Raw genomic sequence first — 25,719 nt, forward strand, 5'->3', positions numbered from 1 at the left:
GGTATGGTCTGGTATCTGAGGCTGGTTCATTTAGTTGGGGCAAGGCAAGAAAAAAAAAGTGACAGCCGCGATTGCTCCCTCAGCAGGCTTTGGGGTATGGTTACCTTTGGAAAGAGCTTTGAGACACAACATGATAGACATATTCAGTGAAAGAATTAATACTAAATTTTCCTTTTTTTGTGCCATGATTCATCTTGAATGTCTGAACAACCAAAGATTGCTTATATTTTGAGATTCCATTCGAGTAGAATGGGAATACTTTGATAAAACCATCCTTTGAGCAATAAATGCTGGAGAAGGTGTGGAGAAAAGGGAACCCTCTTACACTGTTGGTGGGAATGCAAACTAGTATAGCCACTATGGAGAACAGTGTGGAGATTCCTTAAAAAACTGGAAATAGAACTGCCATATGACCCAGCAATCCCACTTCTGGGCATACACACTGAGGAAACCAGATCTGAAAGAGACATGTGCACCCCGGTGTTCATCGCAGCACTGTTTATAATAACCAGGACATGGAGGCAACCTAGATGCCCATCAGCAGGCGAATGGATAAGGAAGCTGTGGTACATATACACCATGGAACATTACTCAGCCATTAAAAAGAATTCATTTGAATCAGTTCTAATGAGATGGATGAAACTGGAGCCCATTATACAGAGTGAAGTAAGCCAGAAAGATAAACACCAATACAGTATACTAACGCACATATATGTAATTTAAAAAGATGGTAACGATAACCCTACATGCAAGACAGAAAAAGAGACACAGATGTATAGAACAGACTTTTGGACTCTCTGGGAGAAGGCGAGGGTGGGATGATCTCAGAGAACAGCATAGAAACATGTATGTTATCATGTGTGAAACAGATCGCCAGTCCAGGTTGGATGCATGAGACAAGTGCTCGGGGCTGGTGCACTGGGAAGACCCAGAGGGTTGGGATGGGGAGGGAGGTGGGAGGTGGGATCGGGATGGGGAACACATGTAAATCCATGGCTGATTCATGTCAATTTATGGCAAAAACCACTACAATATTGTAAAGTAATTAGCCTCCAACTAATAAAAATAAATGAAAAAAAATCCTTTGTGTGTTTACATAATCATTGTTCTTTTTTTACTTATTTGTATAAAATCTGTTCCTTCTTATAACTTAACCTATCATCTTCCACTGTAAAAGCTAAAATGCAAACAGCTAAATTGAATCTGAACTCCTAATTTAAAAAAAAGCTAAAGGCAGGACTTCCCTGGTGGTCCAGTGGCTAAGACTCAGCACTCTCATTGCAGGGGGCCTGGGCTCCATCCATGATCAGAAATCTAGATCCCACATGCCACAACTAAAGATCAGTGTGCTGCAAGGCACAACCAAGTAAATAAATACTTAAAAAAAAAAAAAAAGCTAAAAACAATAAAAGAAAATCTAGCATTTCAAGTATATTTAAAATGTCAAGATTTTTAAAATTAATAGGTTTCATTTTAAAAATAAAAATAGATAAATTCTCTATTTTAATAGAGCATTGTTAGATTTAAGAAAAATGAGCTGAAAGTAGAGTTTCATATAACTCCTCCCCTGGTCCTTTCTTCTATCATTAACATTGTACATTAGTGGGTATGTTTGTTACAATTGACAAGCCAATGTTGATTCATTGTTACAAGCTTAAGCCCACAGTTAACATTAGAGTTTATTCCTTATGTAGTACATTCTATGGGTTTTGCCAAATATATGGTATGTATCCACTATTGTATAATATTAATAGAACCACACAGAATAGTTTCACTGCCTAAAAATTCCCAGTGTTCCTTCTATTTAATCCTCCCACCCTCTTCTTGAACCCTTGACAACCACTGATCTATTTACTGTCTCCATAGTTTTGCCTTTTCCAGAATGTCGTATAGTTGAAATCATATAGTACATGGCCCTTCCAGATTGGCTTCTCTCAGCAATGCACATTCAAGATTCTTCCATGTCTTTTCATAGCTTGATTATGCATTTCTTTATAGCACTGAATAACATTTCACTATTATGGGTACCAAAATTTATTTATGCATTCACCTATTGAAGAATACTTGAGCTGCTTTCAAGATTTGGCAGTTATGAGTAAAGTTGCTATAAACATCCACGTGCTGGTTTGTGTGTGTGTGTGTGTGTGTGTATACTTAAGTTTTCAATGTAGTTGAGTAAATACCAAGCAATATGACTGCTGGATCAGATGGTGTGAGTATGTTTAGTTTTGTAAGAAACTGCTAAACTGCCTTCCAGAGGGGCTGTGCCATTTGTGCGTCTCCACTAGCAGTGAATGAGCACTCCTGCTGCTCCACATCCTTGCCAGCATTCAGAGTCAGTGTTTTGAATTTGGCCATGATAACTGGTGTGTGGTGGTGTCTCATTTTTTTAATTTGTAATCCTCTAATGACCCGAGTTCAATTCCTGGGTCTGGAAGATCCCCTGGAGAAGAAAATCGCAACCCACTCCAGTATTCTTGCCTGGAGAATCCCACGTACAGAGGAGCCTGGCAGGCTACAGTCCATGAGGTCGCAGGAGTCCGACACAACTTACCAACCAAACCACCAACCACCACCCAATGACATATGAGGTTGAGCATTTTTTCCATATGGTTATTTGCCATCTGTATATCTTTGATAAGGTGTCTGTTTAGATCTTTTGCTCATTTTTTAATTTAGTTATTTCCTTACTTATGGCTGAGTCTTAAGAGTTATTTGTATGTTTTGGATACTAGTTCTGTAACAGATATATGTTTTGCAAAGATTTCCCCTCAGTCTATAGCTTTTCTTTACATTCTCTTAGCAGTGTCTCTGCAGAGCAGAAGTTTTTGATTTTAACGTAGCAGCCATCCAATTACCATGAAAATAAGATGTCAGAGATGTTGCAAAAACTTTCTGGATTATTAGAAAGAGTCAACTGAATGACTTCCACAGTCTCTTTTGACACTAGTTTTTTTATGTTTCTGTGAAAAGAACAAAGATGCGCTGTGAACTTTTCCCATATGAACTCTAGCCCCCATTTTGCATTATAGCATTAATATATGATAATTGCCCCAAATTAGAAAATATAGAAAAGAAAAGAAAATATGATCTTTAAAAAAGCAGTTTGGCATTTAGTAGTGGAAGAATACGGATGACAAGCAAAATAGCCAAACAGGCATGACTTTACGCCTGCCTTTGATTAATTGCGATTAACAGGTCTCCATCTTCTCAGTAATTCAAAGGTTACATGAATGGGCAAACAGTAATGAGGTCCCTAAATAATTAACTTAAAATATTTATTGCCACAAGTATTACCCAAGTGTATGACGTGAAAAAGTGTATAATGGTCTCCCTCCACCCTATCCTTTCCAGTTGTAATTGTTCTCTAGAAACAAAAATTTTTATATCCATGATATTTTACTATGTACATACACACAGACCTGCAAGCTTCACAAGCCAGGAATCAATCTGTGTCAATCTTGACATATAACACTGTGAACTTAGTGCATACCACAGAGCTTGGTATGCAGAAGATGCTCAACTGAATGAGTAAATGTCACACTGTACATTGTTCTATAGGTGGCTTTAAAATTTTTTTAAGAATATAGCCTGGATATCTTTCCATGTAAGGATATTGGTAGCTACCTCATTTTTTTCAATGACTGCAGAATAATTGACTCAATGTATGCACACTGTAATTTATTCAACAAGTTCCCTATCACTGGATGTTTAGCTTATATATATATTTACAAACAACACACCCACACACACATAAATGTTACAAACAATACTTCAGTACATATTATAGTCTAATTATTGTGTAAAAATAAGTCATATCAATCCTCTCACTCCTTTGGGGAGACTTAAGTCACCTGGCCACATCTGGCTGCCCCAGAGGCTAGAAGTGGAATTTCTAGTTGGACAGCAAGCATGTACCAGGTTATAAGACATTCACAGTGGAAGGATGGAAGAACAGACTTGGGGGAGCAAGCCTTATAAATGCAACCATTATTTATTTATTAAAAAAAATACTCTCATCTCACCAGCAGTGACCGTGTGTGTCAATTTGTCCACATCTACAGTGGGGGGTGATATCCCAAAACAAATATCATCAGTCTTTGTCATTGTTGCTGTTATTTTTGTTTGGAGCAAGGGTTCAAATAAGGGGTATAGCTGGAGATTTTGCTATAAAAGAAAGTTGGGATTTAAATGAGGAAGATCTTAAGTGGCAAATATGAATGACATCTGAATATTTTTAAGCTGTGAAAAGCTGGAGAAAGAGTTTGAGAAATTTTTAAAAATATATTGTAAAATGTTTGAGCTAGAAGAGATCTTAAAAAATCTTTCAGTGTACCTCTTTTACAGATGAGGAAATCAAAATTCTGAGAAGTGAATGGATTTATACAAGCTCATATACTACTCATTAGTAACCAATCTGGGGTTAGTATCAAGGCTGTTTGCATCTCAGCCTATCATCATGTTTTTTCTTATTAGGGACATATGACATAATGCATGTTATTTTTATCTATTATTTTTGACTGCTCTGGGTCTTCCTTGCTGTGTGCAGGCTTTTTCTAGTTGTGGTTCGTGGGCTTCTCATTGCAGTGGCTTCTCCTGTTGGGGAGCATGGACTCCAAGCGTGGGTTCAGTAGTTTGCGGCCATGGGCTTAGCTGCCCAGAGGCACGTGGGATCTTCCTAGAACAGGGTTCAAGCCCAAGTCCCTCGCACTGGCAGGCAGATTCTTAACCACCAGACCACCATGGAAGTCCGTATCATCATTTGGTTTCATTCAGTAAATATTTATTGAGCATCATATCCTGTGTTCAGTACTAAAGAGGATTCAGGGAAGTAAGGACACACATTTTTTGAGAACTTTGTTGTGTCAGATCTTTCATATACATTTCAATCTAGCCGAATGTACCTATTGTACCAAATGAATCTATCTACTAATTTATTTTTTAAAGAATTATTAGGAGTACCCCATGTTTCAGTAACAGTAGTAATTCTTTGGCATCAAGCCAAAAATATATACACTAATTTTCAGGGCAAAAGCAGCAACAAGAAAATATTAAGAGATAAGAGTGTCTCTGAGCCTCTCTGCCTGCATTTAAGAAATAAATTTGTTACAATGAAACCACCTGGAGTCAGCCTTGCAAAGGAGTTAGGACTGTGCCATGATATTACTGTAGGTGCTGAAAAAAATTCATAATAATAGTAAGTTCTGTAGGTCAGGAGAAAAATTATACTATTGCTTCTCTCAACAGGATGTCAACTGCAGAGCGTGGCTGATCGCTTTTTTCTCAGGCCTGCTCAGGGCGTCTCTGACCAGGTTTCTGTCTCGGTGCTCAGTGTGTGCCATCCTGAGAAACGTCAGGATTGAGGGGAGGCCAGTGGAAAGTTCGGAAGGGGGCGGAGAGTTGGCTTTGTTGATCTAGTTAAGGATTTGGTTCTAAGTGTACTGGGAAGCTAATGAAGGGCTTGAAGCAGATGCTCCAGAGTCTTATTTGCAATTAAAAGACAGACAGACACACACACAAGCTTTGAATGGTTTAGGAAAGCTTCAAGGATGGATGAATCAGCAGGCTGTATCATTAGTCCAGGTAACAGGTGATGGTAGCTTATCCCCCGGTTGCAAGAGAAACAGATGTATCGGGAAAACAGAATTTACAGAGCTTGACTAACCGAGAGGGCATCGAGGCAGCAGGTGTTGTCCTGAATGACCCCGGCTTTCAGCTAGTGCTGCTGGGTGCAAGCGGGCCACATTCACTGCGGCGGGGACTCTGGAGACTGATCATTAGGACGAAGATCCGTGCTGCTTTTTGCAAAGTTGATCTGGATTGCCTAACGCCCACACAAAGGTCTGGGGGTGGCTGGGTTAGACAAAGGAATTCTGGGTGGAAGAAGAACTAGAGATTTCAATTTGGGGAATCTGGTCAGCTGGTAGACGACATTACCTAGGCAAAAGCACTTTTCTTCTTTTTCTTCTTCTAAAGGAAAATTGATCTTCAGAAAAGTCTAAAAGAAAGTGTTGAATGGTTAGATCCATTATTTTCATTCTTTAATGTATAGGATTGCTCAGTTTTGATCGTATTTTTGTATTAAACATCTTGGTTATTTGTTCTCATTTATAACATTATCTACAACCTTCGAATTATGAACTAAAACCCTTATTGCTGAATTAGCTGAATACAATAGCAGGTCCAGGTATGACAGTAAAAAATTTTAGGTAATGAAGAGCTCAGATCTTTGCTAAACAGTGTGGCAGGTCTTGTCAAATTATTTAAAAAGTTTTATATCTTCATCCAGGCACCAATGAGAATAATTTGACATATGATGTGTTTAAGCACTTTGAAGAGCAGTCACCTAACTTTTTCTTGCACCACTGATTTGTCGTCATAGAATAGATCGTTTAGGGAACCAGTAAGCTCTTAAAACTAAGCTTGCTTTTTAATTAAAAGGACACTATTCCTGTTTTTCATTACAGCTGCATTAAGTAAAATTAATATCCACATCGCGTCTGAAATTCAAACGTCTTTGTCTTGTCTTTCTTGTACTTAGTACACGGTTACAGAAGAAATGTCACTGAAGTTTTTTGAAAACAAACACAGATACGTGCCTCACAGTTGCCCAAGCCATGCAGCTTTGTGCTGCATCAAGTTGCTCAAACTGTGCTGCGAGGAAGCCCGTAACTGCTTAAAAGGCCAGGGACTGAAAAAAGAGTATTGCACAACTCTTCGCCACCCAGCGGTTTCGCTTCCAAATCTGGCTTTCGTATCATCCCGAGGCGGGAGCAGCTCCTTGCTCCACTGGAGACAGCCGGTCCCCCTTCAAAGGCAGTCGGGGTTTCCTCGTCCCAGCCCCGGGCGCCCCTCCCTCCGCCCGAGGTTCCCGTGGAAGGGAAGCCACGCGGGCTGGGGCCCCGGAGCTCCCATTGTCCTGCAAGGGAGACCCAGTCATCCAGGGGCGACTCCGCACTCGGGGCCCTCCAGCCAGGCGGACCGAAGGTCCGCGGGTCTCCACGCCACTCCCTCCCCTGCCGCTCCATTGTCTGCCTCGCCCCGCCCCGGGGGACACGTGCGCCTGCAGCCTCCTGAGCAAGGAGAGCGCGGGGCGGCGGCGGCGTGGACACCGCCTGGAACGGCTGCGCGGCCGCGGCGCCGAGGGCGCGGGCCGGGCGCGCACGGACGGGTGGGTACTCTCAGGGCAGCTGCGGTCGCGTTCCGCGTCCCCCGCCCCGTTCCCGGCTGGCCCGGGACTGAACGGGGGGTGGGGCGAGCGGGAGCCCGGTGGGGGTGGCGTGCGCGTGGTGCCGCGGTGGGGGTGGGGCGGGGCGGGGTGGGGAGATGCCTGTCTCCTGACAAAGGAGAACGAGTGGGACACGCTGAGCCGGCCCGGCCCGGCCCGCCCCGCCCGGAGGGGAGCGGGAGGGGGAGTGTCGGGAGGGGAAGGGGCGGGCCTTTCATTCACTCCTGGCCCCTCCGCCGCCGCCGGAGCGGAAGGGCGGGGTCTCGCGCCCTCCCGTGTGATGAGGAGCGAGGGTGGCGGGGAGTGGGGGCGGAGCCCGCGGGCGCGCGTCCCGAGGCGTAGGCTACGTCGTCACGTCAGCGCGGGAGAGAGAAAGAGAGGAGCCGACTCGGCAGGGACTGGGGGACCGGGCCGGGAGAACGAGCGAGGGAGGGAGCGAGTGAGCCAGCGTGCAGCCAGGAGAGGAAGGGCGGCCACTTGTGCCGGAGCGGTCGCGAACGGCAGTGCGAGCGGCGGGAGAAGGAAGCAGGGAGCGGACGGAGAAGGGCCTAGGGAAGAGGGCTGACGGACGCTGGTGGTGGTGGGAGAAGGAGAAGGAGGAGCTGGAGGAGGGCAGGGGCTGAGAGAGTGAGTGAGAAGCGGACGCGCGAGGGAGGGGAGGGAAGGGGGGGTCACGCGGAGGCGCGCGCGCGCACCGGGAGCGCGCTCGGAGGCGAGTGGAACTGGATCGGGTTTGCTGCCAGCGGCGTGAGCTTCGGCCGCCATTTTACAACAGCTCCACTCGCGCCGGACACAGGGAGCAGCGAGCACGCGTTGCCCGCACCTGGATCTCCTCGGACAGGATTCCTCCGCCGCAGCCCAACGGGGAGGTAACGACCGCTGGGACCCGGGTCTGGGAAGGGGGCTCCGTGACATTGTGGAGTGAGCTGGGGGAGGGCGGTGCGGGGAGAAACCGGCTTTTCTGGAAAATGGATTCCAAGGGAGAGGGGAGCACGTTGACTGGGGCTGCTCGGGAGTAGGCCGCGGCCCGCGCCGTCACTTCCTCCTCCCCTCCATGTGCTGCCGCTGTTCGGGCTTTGTCTGCGGCGCTCCAGGGAGGAGGCGGCCCCGTGGCCCGCGCGGACCGCGAGCGGTGGCGGAGTTGGTGCTGTCGTGGCCGTCGCCGCGGCGCGGGAGTGGGCGGAGAGGAGCCGGTTCCGTCCCGCAGCCGCGCGGCGGGCTGGGGTGGTGTTTGGGGTCTGGCGGGCGTGGGGCAGTTAGCGGAACGCCCTCACGCCGCCGGCTTGCCGGTCCCGGCCCGCGGGTGGCACCGGCGACCCCCGCGCCGCAGTCACTGCCAGGACCGGCCAGGGGTGGGGGCTTGTACCGTGCGCCACGGCGCGCGTCTCAGCGGGGCGGGCCGGCGGCCGGGGGTCGCCGGCGCCCGGGGCAGAGAGAGAGCCATGTGTCACGGCCGAGACGGAGGCGCTGGGGGGCGGGGAGAGCCTGTGGCCTGGCGCCGCCGCGGCCTCGGTGTCGAGGGGCGAGGTTGTGCTGCTGCTGCTGGCTGGGGGCTCCGGCCGAGGCTCTGGGTTGCTGTCGGGAGCTGGTGACGGTCGTCTTGGCCTGGGACTCGGTGGGTTGCTGTTGAAGGAAGTTGTAGGACATTTGAAGGCGCGGAGCACGTGTTTCTAATGGGTTCCCGGTGGCCGCGGCGGTGAGGCTGCCGCTGTGGGTGCGGAGTCGGGGGCGGGCTTTGGGGTGCGGAGGTGAAGGGTGGAGAAGCGGGGTGGTGGGAAGGTAGCCTGTGTGAGCGCTTTGTTCTTCGCTGGCTGTTGTTACTGATCTTTAAGCGGCAGGCGGGAAAAGCGCGCACTTTAGGGGTTTACCTTTGAGAGGGAAAAGCCCAGCTTTGCTTGCTCCACACACACCTCCTTCTCTGTACGGGCACAGTTGCATGTGGCACGCTGGCTGGTCCTCGTGCTGGTTGGGCTCCATTTGTAATGTGGTTTTTCCTAGGGAGTGTTAGCAGGTGAGTCAGGGGTGGTGCTAAGGAAAAACGTAGTGGATCCGTCCTTCGGTGCCCCGCGCTCCAAATCTGGTTTGTCAGGCGAAAGTGACTTTAAAGGAAGGCCTATTTAAAGGGATGTATAGGTTGGCTGGTGTAGAAATTGGTAGAGAAAGTCCAGATTGGGGCTCTCATATTGTCCTACCCTTTTTGAAGATCCTAGTTTAATTTTGCTTATTGCGTTTGAACAGATCTCTGGAAACATGGCTACAGAACATGTTAATGGAAATGGTACTGAAGAGCCCATGGATACTACTTCTGCAGTTATCCATTCAGAAAATTTTCAGACATTGCTTGATGCTGGTTTACCACAGAAAGTTGCTGAAAAACTAGATGAAATTTACGTTGCAGGTAAGAACTAACACTTGCAAAATTACATTATGAAATTTTTCTATTGGATTTCTGGCTTTGAACTAAAATAGCAACTTTTTGTGGTTTCCAAGAAATGTGGGACCTGGAGTTTTGCCTTGTTGTGCTAGTAGGTCCTTGTGAACTAGAGGCTAAGGTGTGTAGAGGGCGGGAAGAAGGAAGGGTTAGGTGGTAAAGGCTGGATGGCCAGATGGTAGCAGCAGCTGCTGAATGTTGGGAGCAGGCTGTGTGTGTGACTTTTGGGGGTATTTTTATGGTAGGATTCTGGTTAAATAACTTGGTAATTGTAGTCTGTCTGTCTCGGTGTGGCTGTTGCTTTTTTTAGTGGTATTTGAAATTGAGTGGTGGTTCCTGTGTCATGCTCGGTACTTTGTTGGTTGATTTTAGAATTTGTAAGCCTATGTATTTACCTTAGAAATACTCGGTGTTCAGAACTGCCTGACTTAGGATAAGATAAAAAAGTTGATTCATTATTTTAAGTGTGGTTGAGAGGCCTTCTTTAGTTCATAATTGCTAAGGTACTTGTGTTTTTCATTATATAGATAAAGAGGAATGGAAGAATTTGTAATTGGCACCTGCATTGGCAAACATGGTCTTTAAAAAAAAAACTTTCTAAAAATATTAAAAGTTGACAGCTTATTTTTTCTTTTCCAGGGCTGGTTGCACACAGCGATTTAGATGAAAGAGCTATCGAAGCTTTAAAAGAATTCAATGAAGACGGCGCATTGGCAGTTCTTCAGCAGTTTAAAGACAGTGATCTCTCTCATGTTCAGGTACCGTTAATTTGGTGTCAGTGTAAAAGTAGTTTTGACTGTTTTATTCAGTTAGGTATATTTAAGACTTACTCTTGAAAATAATTGGAAAATTCCTTTACAGAACAAAAGTGCCTTTTTATGTGGAGTCATGAAGACTTATAGGCAGAGAGAAAAACAGGGGACCAAAGTTGCAGATTCTAGCAAAGGACCAGATGAAGCAAAAATTAAGGTATGTCTTCAAGAAGTTTCTTTTTTACTCTTTTCAATTTTAAAGTTTTTTGTTTGTTGCTTTGGCTGTTTTCTGGCTTGGCTAACTATTCCTTGGGTGTGAAATTATTCTTGTGTGTGTGTTGTAATGTTGAGAGTGAACGACCATCAGATGATTTGTTAATGTTTTCTCGTTACTGTTTGTTGAAGTTCTCTGCCTTTAATAGTTTGTTTCTAAACAACTTGGAAATTTTTCTTGTTACCCATGTAGTCTTTCTTAAATCTGTGCTGTTGGTATCTAAATAAAAGTTTTGAAGAATTACAGTCACCATATTTTTCATATGAAACCTGCAAATCCAGGTTACTGACAGTGGAACCAAAAGGGGAGGGCATCAGCTGACACCATACTGATGGAGAGTGTACTTTTAGCAGTTGACTGCTTTTCTTAGGATTCTCAAGCCCCCAAATGAGTTCAGTATTTTAACACTGCCTTCTTCCTCATTCATTAGTGTGGATTTTTAAGGCTGATTTGTTCATTTCCAAAAGCAACTTTTAATGATAAAATTGATTACTGTAGACATGCAAATGAAGAAACTGAGGCTGAGAGTAGCAGCTTCCTCTGCCTTCACCCAAGTCGAAGAGTAGTAAAGTCAGCTAGGTTTTGATCTTTGTGTTTTTTTACTTGTGTTGATTTTTTGGTTCATAAAAAATATGATGATCATACTAGTTTTAACGTAGTATCCATAGCATAGTGTGCCCCTGCTCTTGAACCAAGGATTCTAGTTTAAGAAAATAAGTTATTAGGAAGGGTATGGGTGTCAGTTGTGTTTTAATGGTATAGGAATAGGGAAGTATGGAATTAGTAGTTAATGTATAAAATTGAGGCTTTCAAATGAGTGAATTGTATCTGAACTATAAATCTACTTTTCCAAAGAAATGGAATATATAGTTGTTACTCGTTGTAATTGGATCAGTTGTAAGTAAATCTACACTGAAAGTTATTAAAATTTTATAAAAAGTTGGAAATTTAGTTTGTGAAACATTCAGTTCTGTCTTTGGAAGGGAGTGGCTTAAAGCTTTTAGTGTGACTTAAATTGTGGCAAGAAATCAGACATTTTTATAGTCTGTTTTTCAGAGGGAACAAGTGTTTCCTTTTTGCTTTTAGGGATTGACATAAAACAGGTATTATTTGGGTCATATAAAGATTAAAGTGAAAAAAGCACAGGGACTGCATATGGGAAAAAGGGAAGATGAGCCATTTAATGGTTTAGTTTGTGTGATAGAGATTCGAGTTTATTTTTGTTACTAACCCAATATTGCATTGTTAAGCAAATATATGTGGGTATAATAGAAAAAGACTACTTAAAATGTGTACCATTTTTGTGGACTTTTTTGTTAAAGAGAGTTTAGGAATAGAGTTTTTATCAATTACAGTATCTTTCTGTAACTATTTAATGTTCTTTGGGTAGAAATAAAGGCTTCCCTGGTGGCTAAGAAGGTTAAAGTGTGTGCCTGCAATGGAGACCCGGATTTGATCACTGGGTCGGGAAGATCCCCTGGAGTAGGAAATGGCAACCCACTCCAGTACTCTTGCTTGGAAAATTCCATGGACGGAGGAGCTTTGTAGGCTATGTCCATGGGGTCGCAAAGAGTTGGTAGTGGTAAAATCTGTCCAGTCTTTTTCATTTAAGGACTAAAATGCTCCTCCCCCTATCACTTAACAGCATTTTGATAAGTTTTATCATGTGCCTGCTATTAGTTTATTTCAAAGTTTATCAGCTAATTATTAGATTCTTTTTATTTAGAAAACTAGTTTTGTGCATTGTGGGTGAGATGGTGGAAAAGGAATAATCTTACTTTTTCCTTAGGCTAACAGTGGACAACTAGTTTCTACTCTTTTGCTTATAATAAGAGAGAAAAAGAATCTTTTTATGCTCTGAGTTAAATATAAGTTGTATAAATTTTAACAGTTTACTTTTAGGAAGATAATGTGTAGAGATTATATTGTGTTGCAGTTTCATAAAGTTTCCAAAATCATTTTGGCTCTCTTTTTCTTAGTGATCCATGCTGTCCTGTGACGCATGGCACTTGAATGTCAAATTAATTAGAGGTTATTTTTCCTGCATCTCCTAAAGTTTCTGGATTTAGTTGGAGGAGTGTAATTTGTAAAGGTTGGTGAAACTCCCAGAATGGCGGTAGGTACCTCGGAGTGTGGGTTACTGGAAAATTTGTTGGGTAAGAAAGCTAGGTTTGGGAGAGGTAAGTTATCCACCTCCTCCTTAAGGAGAGAATTTCAGCTTAATTATGCAGTCATTTTTTAGAAGGGCAGACTAGATATACTTTGCCTTGAGAGTTGTTGATGAATCAATATTTTGTGTTGTTCACTAAGCACTACTCAGTAATTGGAGACCAGAAAATAATTTGACCAGGATCCTGAAACTTTCATTATAAATTAGGGCTTATTATGAATTATAAGCACACATTAAAAAGAGTTCTAAAGGAGACAAAAACCTGTTAGTAGGGAATATTGCCAAGATAAATGAGAAGATTTGAACAAAATTGATTTTTTCATAACTGCTTGCTGCACGGGTGTGGTCTTATGAATGAAATATATTAATGACATTTGAACTTTTTAAGGCACTCTTGGAAAGAACAGGCTACACACTCGATGTGACCACTGGACAGAGGAAGTATGGGGGACCGCCTCCAGATTCCGTTTATTCAGGTCAGCAGCCTTCTGTTGGCACTGAGGTAAAGAAACTAAAAACTTGTACCCTTCGTAGTAAATGCACACGTGTCTGGTTTCTTATAGAAATTATCCATGGTTTTTACTGTGTATTTAATTTACAGATATTTGTGGGGAAGATCCCAAGAGATCTGTTTGAGGATGAACTTGTTCCATTGTTTGAAAAAGCTGGACCTATATGGGATCTTCGTTTAATGATGGATCCACTAACAGGTCTCAATAGAGGTTATGCGTTTGTCACTTTTTGTACAAAAGAAGCAGCTCAGGAGGCTGTTAAACTGGTGAGTTTTTTTTCTTTCAGTCTTCACATTTGCTGTTTTTAATTAAAGCCAGGCCTTTTCTTTTGTGTTAACTGAATGTTTTTGAAGTGTTGATTAGGCATTGTCTTTCACATTTTCTATGTACATGTTATAGCGGTATCTTTTGCAGGTATAGTTGAACTGACTTGGGATCTAGACGGTAGTGTGGTGGAGTTATAGTTACTGATTCTTTGAAACATTTGGCTTAGTGATTTTTTTTTTTAATTTTAGGAACATTAAAAGGTATAAGAATGTAACTGTAGTAGACAGGGCTCCTCTTGGACCATATCTGGCTATTCCTTTTTAGAAATGTTTCATGAAGACATTGTGATGATAACTTTCTAGTTAATGAAATAAGGGATTTTATGGTGAGTGGCAGTATTTTATTTAAAAATAGCATATGTCAGGTGAGGACCTAGCTATTTTCCCAATTTAAAGAATTTTAATATTTCGAGTTAAGGCTTATGTAACTCCTTCTAATTAGTTTATTAAATTCTGTGAATCAAGTGGTTTTTACATTTTGTAGTTGAAGATGTCATAAGTTAATTCCAATCCAAGAAATATATCAAAAAGTGCAGCTGGGGAGGAACTTTTTGTAAATGGTTCACTATGGCAGACGTTTGTTTTTGCACGGTGTGACTTAACGTGTTACATGGGTAATTCTAAGCAAACTTGAAATTCTGGTTATTCCTGAATTTTATTTTTTCTTTCCTCACCGTCCTCTATATTACACTTTAAGGCAAGCCTTAAGGAGAAGGAGGAAACATGCACTTGCTGTAGCTCTCTGTGTCACTTGCACCTCTCCACTGGTGTGTGTGATCGAGTGTTGTGAGGTTAGCTTTAGAAAACTGTGCTACTTGGGAAGGATAGAGAATTCAGGATTTTAGGTATTTCTGTTTAGATCAAGGCTGATTGTCCCCTTCTTTGAAAGAATGCTATTTCAGAAGGGAGAGTATATAGCTCCCTAGTGTTCCATTCAGTGGTAACCTGTGAACTGTCAAGATTTTAGTTTGAACAGTTCAAGTAAAATTGAGGACTTTTTAGGGTTCTGAAAAGATAAACTGTAGATATCATCCAGCTGAATCTAAAAGAATAGAACATTTTGCCAGATAGTAATCAAGTAGCGGCAAGTTTTAATGTGTGAATGTAGAGTGATTGAGAAGGCAATGAGCTATCTTATCTCACTACAAGAAGCTCCTGTAGAATTGAATGATGTCAGACCCAGTTTATTTGTTAGGTATTACATAAAGCTTAGTTTTGTTTAGTGGTGTGATTACTTAGTATTACAAGTAATGATACATGTATTTTTTAATATTTTTAATAGGAATTATTAAACCAACACTTGACTAAATTTCTGCTGCCAAAATACACCAATTATGGTAGGTCCTCACTAGAATATTTCTAGGTGATGTTCAGAATCTTTATAGTAAAGAAACATAATTAGAAGAAGATACATAATAATCCAGTCCTAACATGACAATTTTGAGTGCCAGTAAATACACATGAAATATGTTTCAGTTTGGGCAGTTGCCTTGGCTTAACATAATGTAGTCCAAAATTGCATTGCTGTAGGCTTAGAGTTGTCTTAATAACATAGTTAAGTTTTTGACTGTAACACAGAAATTTCCAGATAGGCAAACAGCTATTTTGATTGGTCTAGGAATAGCTCTTGTCCTAAATAAATCTTTTTACATTTTTTTTTTTTTCTGGGTTTGGATTTGAGTCCTTACCAGGGGGGGAATAATTACTTTTTGCTGTCTAATCAATAGGAGGCTCTGCACTTTAGTGTCTTTCTAAAGATAGTACTGGGATGTTAGCAATGGGATGAATTGGATGTATTGTTACTGCTTTTTCTGAAGAGATGTTTTGCCATAGCTAGGATTATGGTGATGATAGAATTGGGAGACTTGCCTTAGTACAACAGTAAAAGAAAGGACTAGGCTTTTGAGGAAATGAAACATTCTAGAGAAATAAAAAACTGAAGTTGATCTGGATGTTTTTGCTACCTTGTTTTGATTCCTGGATATGAGTAACACCCCAAATGTATTTTCTCAGGAAGCATATTGAAGACTGTTCCTACTTGGGTCATATCACAAGTCTGCTTGAATTACAGCTTTATCAAAGAAGTTTTTATATAAGATAGTTGAACTGTTCTAGTTGTACATAATCAAATGTTGAGAAAATGCCTTTTTTACATTATTTATAGATCAGACAAGATTGAAGCAGCATCACTTTCTGCTTTCCTATACTTTGAGTATCTTGAGAAATACCTTAGATTGAGATAGTTTATATATATCTTTGGTCTTATTTTTCGATACATGTAATTCAACAATGACCTCCAATAAAAACTGTAGATTTTAAATTTGCATCTGAATTACTTGTAGAAATGGGTTGATGTTAACAGCTGAAGAGACATGAAGTCACAAGCAACTGCAAAATTCTTAGTCACCCTGTTTTCATCTAACATCTGCCTTGTATTTGGGGGAATAAGAAAATGTATCTCTAAATGATGATAGTCTAGCCGTGGAAGCAAGATCTCGATTTGTGAAAAGGTGTGTAATAGCCCACTTGGGTGCTTGTTAAGGTGTAGGAGCTGTGTTCTGTGCCACAGTATCACTTTTAAATTCCACTGCAGCCCATTCCTCAAGGTAAGTGGAACTTCTTTCTGCAGTGAATCAATAGGACTGGGTGGCTTGCCCAAGGCCTTGCAGGCTCAGTTTACTTAGCGTGTTCTCACTGCTAACTGGACATCACAGTTCAAACCAGCAGCGTGTGTGATGCTGTCAGTGAGCCTGACTCTTTGTGTGCTAGTTTAGGCGGTTTTAAAAGTGGTGAGTGTGAGTCTTCTCTGCTGCCAGGTTTATTTCTGGCATCTAACGGTTTGTACCATCTTCCTGCCACCCTAGTCTAAGGCACCATTTGAAGAGTCCTAGCTAGTCTCATTGCTTCCCGTTGCCCTCTCTACAGACTTACCCTTTACCGTGTAGGTTAGATCTAATGGCTTCTAAACAATGCTCTATAAAAAATGCTTAGATGTACTTAAAATTATTTCTTGACTTTGTAAGATTATTTGCATCTCTCTTCCCTTCAGAGAATTTGCTCTTCTTCTGCATCTCTGACATTCAGAACAGTGCCACTATAGAATAGGTACTGGATAAATAACCTGACTGGCTGACCAGTGCTGTCTTACTGAAAGATTTTCTAGCGTTCATTTGCGATTATTCTCTGCCACCATCAGCCCTAGGGATTAACAGAGATTTCGTGGGGAGGGTGACACTCTCTCCTGTGTAGCATTGGGTGTTGTCTCAGACTCCAGGAGGCGTGCAGCCAGGTGTGTGTGTGCTTCTGGGTTTGGAGCCCAGGGCAGCTGGCTCTGCAGGTGCCCGTGATGGTCCACTACAGTGGAAGTGTCTCACTGAAAAAACTTCTCTTGCGAAGACTGGGATACTGACCTCTATTCACACGTTAAGGGTTGTGACTTTAATAGCCAATGATGATTTATTCACCACAGTGGTTGTGTACACCAGTGTACAACCACTTCAGTGAATGCAGCTGACAAGAGAGGTCCACAAAGTATTTTAAGTAGCAATTGGCAAATGTTTACTGTGAACAACATGGAAACTTTCACTGTGAGCGTACAAGTAGTTTGATCCAGTTCTTGACTTTGGGGTTTCTGGAACATGAGGGACTAACTGCATTTAATTAAAGTGGAAGCTGGTAGGTCACAGGGTAAGGAAGGATGCAGGGGTAGATTGCTGTGAGTTGGGGTGTTGGAGAAGGCTTTGTCCTAAAGAGGTTTGAGTAGGGAGGCAGTGAAGGAAATACATGAATTGAGTTGAAGCAGTGTTTTGTGGGAAGAAAGATGAAGCTTGTTTAAGTGAATGCTAAAAGGCAGTAGTCATTGACTTCTGGGCTGAGTTGCATGGTGCCATTGAAGTTTTGAGCGTTAGTGTAGGTTGCATGATGTAAACATGTTATAGATTGTATTTCTTTTTTCCTTATCAGTGATTTGAATGAGGGTATAGTTGGACTGGTTGAGATGTTTGGTGACTTGAATCTACAGGTGGTGATAAATGCTGTGGGGGATGACAAAATAAGGATCTGAAAAGATACTGGTAACCTGGGACAGTGGTTTATACCAGAAGGTGGGATTGAGTGGGGTTGGAAGTCAGGTCCTATACACAGCTTACTCACAAGTAAACTGTAGTGTGTCAGCAGTGTGGTATGATTGCCAAGTAAGCCGAGATAATCTTGGACTGCATGTTATAGAAGCCGGTGTTTAGAAGTGTTAGAATAGTCTCCAGCTTATTCTAGAGTCTTCAGTTTTAGCCTGCATTTGTATTGTTGTGTTATGAATGTCACTATTTCGTGACACTCTTGGAGGCACTTTCCAATTTCAGAGAGGGAATGATTAGCCAAGCAAAGAGGACTGAGTCGTAGGCCTTGTGTGTAGGTATGTAAAGTGCCTCATTCGGGGGAGATAATGGATTTAATGGAGAATTTTTAGGGAAGTAGGTTTGACTCGATGTAAAGAAGACCTAAGTGGACAGTCTTGGGAGGCAGCCGTTTTGCTGCTGTAAGGAGAGTTGGGACTGAGCAGCTACTTCTGGATCAGATTCCAAATCTGAGGTTGCTCAGTTTCTGGGGGTTTGTTGACTGATTGGCTATGAGGCAAGGGAAAGAGTGACTTCGTGTTTCTGAGCCTGGATGATGGGAATGTTCCAGGCTGTACAACTCATTTTGGTGTTCTGAAATACTGAAACTATACTGGTTCATCTTTGTTTTATTTGATTACCTCACTGCTACTGGATCTGAAAGCTAGATTTCTAAAACTTGTTAATTTCAGTGCCAACTTTCCTAGAGTTTGGAAAAGGTCACATTTTTTTGTTTATCATGATACCATCATATAGTCCTGAGAGTAAGGGTTTATCAGCATTAAATTAGAATCTCTAGTAAGCATGAGAACAGTTGTTTTGTAGTGCCTTTCTACCATCTAAGTCACTGTTACTCACCTGCTAGGATGTAAAGTTTAATTTTGACTTTAAGATGATAGATTGGCCTTAAAAATGCTAGAGTAAGAAAAGTTAACTCAAATATACATATAAAAGTGCATGGTTAATCTGTAGATGCAGACATTGTTTTGAAAATGTTTATTTCTAGATACTTTTGCTTCATTTGGACAATGCCCAGAGGGTCTTTTTTCCTTTAATGACTTCACTGGAGAGCCAGTTTACTGTCTATTGGTCAGTTAAAAATGTTTCGGTTTTTTAAATTAAAAAAAAAAGTGGATGAAGAGTTACAGTTTTCTTTATAAATCTTGCTAAATATTTATAGCTTCCTATTGTTCAGACTGAATGAATGAATGCAAAGTTGCTTCAGTTGTGTCTGGCTCTTTGCGACCCCATGGACTATAACACACCAGGCCCCTCTGTTCATGGAATTCTCCAGGCAAGAATACTGGAGTGGGTTTCCATTTCCTTCTCCGGGGGATCTTCCCCAGCCATGGATCAAACCTGTGTCTTTTACATCTCCTGCACTGTCAGGCAGGTTCTTTACCTCTGGTGTCACCTGGGAACCTACCAGGTCTGACTATTGTTCAGACTACTGTCATTTTAAATACCCTCTACCTACCCTGCCTTGATTATCCAGAGCAGGGCTAGTGAGGATAGGTTAGAAGGGAAGAAACTTTTCTTATATGGAAAATAATGGCAACAGTTATCACAATTTTGAAACAGCATTATTAAGTATATAGCCCCTGGTCTTAGAATATTTGGAAAACAGAGATACAAAAAAGGGAGTGATAACAAGTTCTGTCATCTTCAAAGTAACTCCTCTTTCTCCCTTTTCCTTTTAAAACTTTGTATTCCATTCCATTTTTTCCCCCTGATTTTAGTGGGTTTTTGGTTTTCTTTTTGGTCAACTTCTGTAATTACAGACTAAATGACCAAATTGAAAGTCATTGATTTGTCGCCAAGGCTGGCTACTTGATGCTTACGTGTAGAAATCTAGGGAATGTACATGTCTTAGTTTATTGTGTTCTTAGGTTAATTTACTTATGTAGTCTCATTGTCCATAATCCCATGCAATGATGGATTCAACCATAGGTCTACTTTCTGCAGATAACTGCATATTTCTACTTTTAAGAGGTGTTTGGTCTAAATACAAATAGTATGAGAAAACAAAGTCCAGGGCAGTATTTCTTCACCTCAGCACTATTTTAGACTAGATCGCTATTATGCTGGCTATTTTGTGAATTATAGGATGTTTAGTAACATCTCTGACCTCTACTTACCCACTAAATACTAACAGCAAGTCCCACCTCTAGTTGACCAAAATCTGCCTGTTGTTTGTAGTCGACAAGCCGTGTCTCAACTCTTTTGTGATCCCATGGACTGTAGCCCATCAGGCTTCTCTGTCCATGGGATTTCCCAGGCAAGAAGACTGGAGTGGGTTGCCATTTTCTTCTCCAGGGTATGGAACCTGCCTCCTGCACTGGCAGGCAGATTCTTCACCGCTAAGCCACTAGGTCTAGTTGACCAAAATCTGTCTAGACATTGTCAAATGTGCCTCCCCACTCCCTGGGCAAAATCTGTTGACAACTACTGATCTGTGTGAACATAGAAGGGTGTTTTTACTGATCCTTATAGGATTTAGGGATTGCAAAGTATTTGGTTGAGCTCAAATCTACAGGTATGCAGAAGAGATTTCGATGGTGAAGTTTCAGGGAAAGCATTATATTCAGAGGCGTAGAAGTGTGAGAAAACTGACATCATTTGCCAAAATTACAATAGTGTGGAAAAAGGGAAGAAGTGGGAGGAATTTTAGGATGGACTTACTGATGTCTGGCTATTTGAACTTTGTTTTGCTGATGGGGAGTCATTGAGGGATATTTTTTCCCCCAATAGGCAAAATTGTGATTTTAAAAAAAGAATGTATCTGGCATAAGTGTGAAGACTAGAGGTAGTCTTGGGATCATGATGACCGGTCAGTCAGTTCAGTCGCCCACTCTTTGCAATCTCATGAACTGCAGCATGGCAGGCTTCCCTGTCCATCATCAACTCTTGGAGCCTATTCAAATTCATGTCTATCGAGTCGGTGATGCCATCCAACCATCTCCTCCTCTGTCTTCCCCTTCTTCTCCTGCCTTCACTCTCTCCCAGCATCAGGGTCTTTTCCAATGAGTCTCTTCTTCGCATTAGGTGGCCAGAGTATTGGAGTTTCAGCTTCAGCATCAGTCCTACCAATGAATGTTCAGGATTTCCTTTAGGATTGACTGCTTTGATCTCCTTGCAGTCCAAGGGACTCTCAAGAGTCTTCTCCAACACCACAGTTCAAAATGATGACCAGAGACTTGGCCAAGTGTGAACTGAGTCAGTGGACGTCAGAAAGTACAAAACTCTTGTGAACTGGAGGCAAAGATGTTTGAACTTCATGTTTAATTTTGAATACCTGGAGATAATGGAGAAAGGGACAGTGAGGAATCAATTTTCTGACTTAGCTGTATTTCCTTCACTCATACCTTAAATACCTGTTGCACAAGAATCAGAATAACAGGAATAGGAGCTTTTTGGGTTTTGTTGCCTTTTATGAATTAGGGTCACTTGAAGCTTGTTTACATTTTACTATAGTTTTATAGTTGTTTCTATACTTATACCATAATCTACTTGTCTTTTCCAATGTTATAGGCTTGATGAAAATGAAATGGAGGGGAATGTTGAGCCAGATTCAGAATAGTGAGGTTCTCCTTTTAGATGTAAGGATTTGAAGCTGAAAAATCGTTACTGTAACTTTTTATGAGTGGTTAGGGGAGATGGAAGAATAAGGTTGAAGTGCTGATTAACAGAAAGGCAGAAAGCTTGTTGGCAATTTGAATCCATTTTCCTTACATGGAAATAGTCAGCAGGATGCATTTAAGTAGAAAACAAGGTATTGTGTAATCAGTAATTTGGAATTTAAGCTGCTTACAGATTTGATTCTTATCTGATTTGCTAAATTTCAAGGACTTGATAATTTCTGGTTTAGTTCATAAACGTGATCAGTGTGTTTTGTTGTTACAGTCTTCCTATGTCTCAGATTATAATTTTTTAAAGGACAGAAATACTTGATAAACTTAAGTGTTGAATTTTTAGTTTGTTAAAAGATTTTGCTTTTGTGTATGGGATTTGTGTGTCTTTCTGTAATAAGCACCTATCATAGGATATTTTAAGTATTTTTAAAACATGGTGCACTTTTCCCCCTTTCAGTATAATAATCATGAAATTCGTTCTGGAAAACACATTGGTGTCTGCATCTCGGTTGCCAACAACAGGCTTTTTGTGGGCTCTATTCCTAAGAGTAAAACCAAGGAACAGATTCTTGAAGAATTTAGCAAAGTAACAGGTAAGTTGGATTTATTTGGAAGGAGGTGCAAGTTGTAATACTTAAGGTAATTGCATACTTCTATGTGCCAAGCACTGTTTTAAGCACTACATTTATTGACTCATTATATTCTTTCTGTAGCCATATAAGATAGGTATCTGCATATTTCAGACATGGAATCAGAAGGTTTTGGGAAATAACTTGCTGAATGTTAGGTAGGTAGTAAGGAATATGTCTGGGATTTGAACTCAATCTGCACAGTCATTGTTGTGCTTCCCGTTCTGGAAGATTGTATTTCTTTGTGTGTTTTTGTGCCTGTTGAGGTGCTGGTTGACATTCTTAGTAAAAATATTTGGTAGGTCATGACTTGAATTTCCAAATTATAGGAATAGTGTGAGTACTTTTGGTATAAGCAGAGTCTACATTGTCTTTGAATTTAAGTTTCCAAGTGACAGGGTTTTATAAGAAAACAATTTTGTCTGCCTAGAATGTATTTAGCAAATTATCAGCCTGTTATCAGTTTCCAGGATCATTTGAAATTCTTACACAATGTTAAGATAGTCTATTTCATTTGACATAAACATACTGATATGTGAGGCCAGGAGAGTGCCATTAAATATTAGGTTTTACTTGGATGGGATGAAACATTCTATACTTCTGGTTTTCCTAAAACAGCTTTGTAAAGACTTCATGCCGCTCTGTTGTCTAATTAATGAAAGCAGAATAGTTCTGAGGTCTAAGTAAAAGAGTACTTTTTTTTTTTTAATGGAGGTTTTTGCATTAGGAATACTTGGGGAAAGTGTGGATTAGGTTAAGTTATCTGGACCAGTATTTTTGAGCTGGACAGTATTTTTGAGTATATTTTTTATATATATTAAAATATACATTTTAATATATCTGGACCAACATTTTCAGTAGATTATCTCTTGTAACGATAAGAGATTAGTTTTCATTTTGATATTTAAGTATGATATTAGCAAAAAATCTTTTGATCTGCTTATTCTTGCTTATTTTATCTAATTTCCCTGGAATGGTTGCTTCCTTTCAGAGGGTCTTACAGACGTCATTTTATACCACCAACCAGACGACAAGAAAAAAAACAGAGGCTTTTGTTTCCTTGAATATGAAGATCACAAAACAGCTGCCCAGGCAAGACGTAGGTTAATGAGTGGTAAAGTCAAGGTCTGGGGAAATGTTGGAACTGTTGAATGGGCTGACCCTATAGAAGATCCCGATCCTGAGGTTATGGCAAAGGTAATGACAGTTGGGTTAAAATCTTTCTTTGTGGTGTTGGTGGGAGCAGCAGAAGGCTTTAGAGAGTGGAGGAAAACTGTGTGTGCTTTTTTAAACTGTGCTTTGAAAGTGAGAGAAGTGTTCTATGTTAAAGGCCACACACCAGAAATAAATAACAAGTGCGTGGAGGGTGAATATAGAAATTATTCATGGATCCTCAGCCATAGTTGTGTAGCCATCATAGCCTTCATGAAGTAGTTAGCCTACATGCTGTGGAGATGACTGACTTTCATTTCTGTGTGGATTCAAAGAGCAATTTCTGCAAGTTTTTGAGAATGGCGCCATCTGATTACATGGTTTTTATGTTAAAAGTCCTACTCCTAAAAATAGTGAACTGTACTGGCCTCAGCGGAGCTGCTGCAGTTACAAGGTTTGGCTATTATTAGGTATCCTGCTTCAGCAGTCAGTTGAGACATCTATGAGAACAAATATCTCTTGAGTCAACACTTTACCATTTTACCAGTGCAGTTCACAGTTAAGTTACTCCACCCTTTGTCTTTTTTTTTTTTTTTTTTTACCCTTTGTCATTTTAAGAATCCTCTTTAATGGTGATAGGCCAGCAAATAGAGTGAGTTCACTTAAATAAGGAAAGGAGTGTGAAGTATCAGAGCTGTGAATATTAAACGGTAAATATTCTTGAGGACAGAGGTACTTAGATTCTTTCTTTTCCTTTGGTTTATTCAGCTTTCATTAGTTAGCCCTTTAGATTATTAAGAAATTCAGATGCTACTTCAGGTATTTTAGGAGAAAGTGATAATATTTTTTAGCCAGGTTAAATTTGTAGTTGTATTTTGAGGATCTTTCAGGATTGGAAGAATTTAACTTAACAATGCTTTGAATATTCTTCCCTATGAAGGGTTTCAGTTAGTTTTGACTTGCTTTGTTAAGTTCAACTGCTTTTTAAGATGGTATAGTATTCAATTTGGAGACGGAAATGGCATCCCACTCCAGTACTCTTGCCTGGAAAATCCCATGGACGGAGGAGCCTGGTAGGCTTACAGTCCATGGGGTAGCACAGAGTCGGACATGACTGAGCGACTTGACTTTCATGTTTCACTCTCATGCATTGGAGAAGGAAATGGCAACCCACTCCAGTGTTCTTGCCTGGAGAATCCCAGGGACGGGGGAGCCTGGTGGGCTGCCATCTATGGGGTCACACAGGGTCGGACACGACTGAAGCGACTTAGCAGCAGCTGTCGTCACATTATTAGGAAATAACCACCTCCATTTTGATTGTAAAATAATAACTAGGAAAGTACTAGGACTTGCCCTGTGGCTCATCTGGTAAAGAATCTGACTGCAATGCAGGAGACCCTGGTTCGATCCCTGGGTTGGGAACATCCCCTGGAGAAGGAAAAGGCTACCCACTCCAGTCTTCTGGCCTGGAGAATCCCATGGGGTCACAAAGAGTGGAACGTGACTGAGTGATTCTCACTTCACTTCAGAACAGGCTCTGCGTAGCGTGTTTTGTTTTTTGAGCAGCAAGTACAGTGGTTTCCCACACACACCTGCCGCCATACCTGCACAGCCTCCCCCACTGTCAGTATCCTTGCTAGAGTGGTACGTTGTTAAAATCAGCGATCTAAATTAGAAGTTTATAATTCAGTCTCTCCATAAGGATTCACTTTTGGTGTTCTACATCCTATAGATTTGACAAACGTATGTCTTGTATCCATCATCATAGTATCATACAGAATACTTTTATTGCCTTAAGAATTCTTCGTGATTGCCTCTTCATCTCTTCTCCTTCATTCCTGGCAAACATTGCTCTTTTTAGTATCTCCATAGCTTTGTCCTTTTCCAAATGTCATATAAATAGTTGGAATCATATAGTATGTATCATTTAAGATACCTTCTTTTATTCCATGTCTTTTCATGGCTTGATGGCCCATTTCTTGTTTAGTACTAAGTAATATTCCATTGTCTGAATGAACTGCAGTTTATCCAATCACCTACTGAAGGACAGCATTGTTGCTTCCAAGTTTTGGCAGTTACGAGTTCAGGGGTACAGAGCATCCACGTGCAGGCTTTTGTGTGGACATGTTTTCACATCTTTTGAGTAAGTATCAGGGAGTGTGATTAGTGGATCATATGGTACAAAAGTAAGTTTAGTTTTGTAAGAAGCTGCCAAAATTGTATAGTTTTGCATCTAACACAGTGAACATGTTGTTCAACATTCTCCACAGCATTCGATGGTGTCAGTGTTTTGTATTTTGGCCGGTCGTTCTGATAGTTTGTAATGATGGCTCACTGGTCTAGGACTGTGATACTGAGCATCTCTTCTTACACTTGGCTGCCGTCTGTGCGTCTCTGAGACGTCCGTCCAGACGCCGCTCACTGAGTTCAGGGCTGCTTAGTGTGTGTCCACGCGAGCCGAGAGCTGAGTCTGGTTCATATTCTAATGGACTGTGGCGACA

The 25,719-nt window shown here is 41.5% G+C and overlaps 1 protein-coding gene across 4 annotated transcripts in view; it reads left to right on the forward strand.

Moving 5' to 3' along the window:
- Positions 1-7,893: 7,893 nt before the first annotated feature.
- SYNCRIP (synaptotagmin binding cytoplasmic RNA interacting protein) overlaps positions 7,894-25,719 on the forward strand; it is a 28,043-nt gene continuing 10,217 nt past the window's right edge. For 2 of the 4 annotated variants that reach the window (XM_020899393.2, XM_020899394.2), the window contains exons 1-8: positions 8,013-8,097; positions 9,467-9,626; positions 10,299-10,417; positions 10,521-10,628; positions 13,244-13,357; positions 13,457-13,633; positions 21,895-22,030; positions 23,058-23,263. In XM_020899393.2, the coding sequence (XP_020755052.1) occupies positions 9,479-9,626; positions 10,299-10,417; positions 10,521-10,628; positions 13,244-13,357; positions 13,457-13,633; positions 21,895-22,030; positions 23,058-23,263 (1,008 nt within the window). In that variant the 5' untranslated portion in view covers positions 8,013-8,097; positions 9,467-9,478. Of the gene's footprint in view, positions 8,098-9,466; positions 9,627-10,298; positions 10,418-10,520; positions 10,629-13,243; positions 13,358-13,456; positions 13,634-21,894; positions 22,031-23,057; positions 23,264-25,719 lie in introns of all 4 variants that reach the window. The other 2 variants (XM_020899391.2, XM_020899397.2) reach the window with 2 other exon arrangements.

This window comes from Odocoileus virginianus, chromosome 19 (assembly GCF_023699985.2).
Source record: "Odocoileus virginianus isolate 20LAN1187 ecotype Illinois chromosome 19, Ovbor_1.2, whole genome shotgun sequence".
NCBI lineage: Eukaryota > Metazoa > Chordata > Mammalia > Artiodactyla > Cervidae > Odocoileus > Odocoileus virginianus.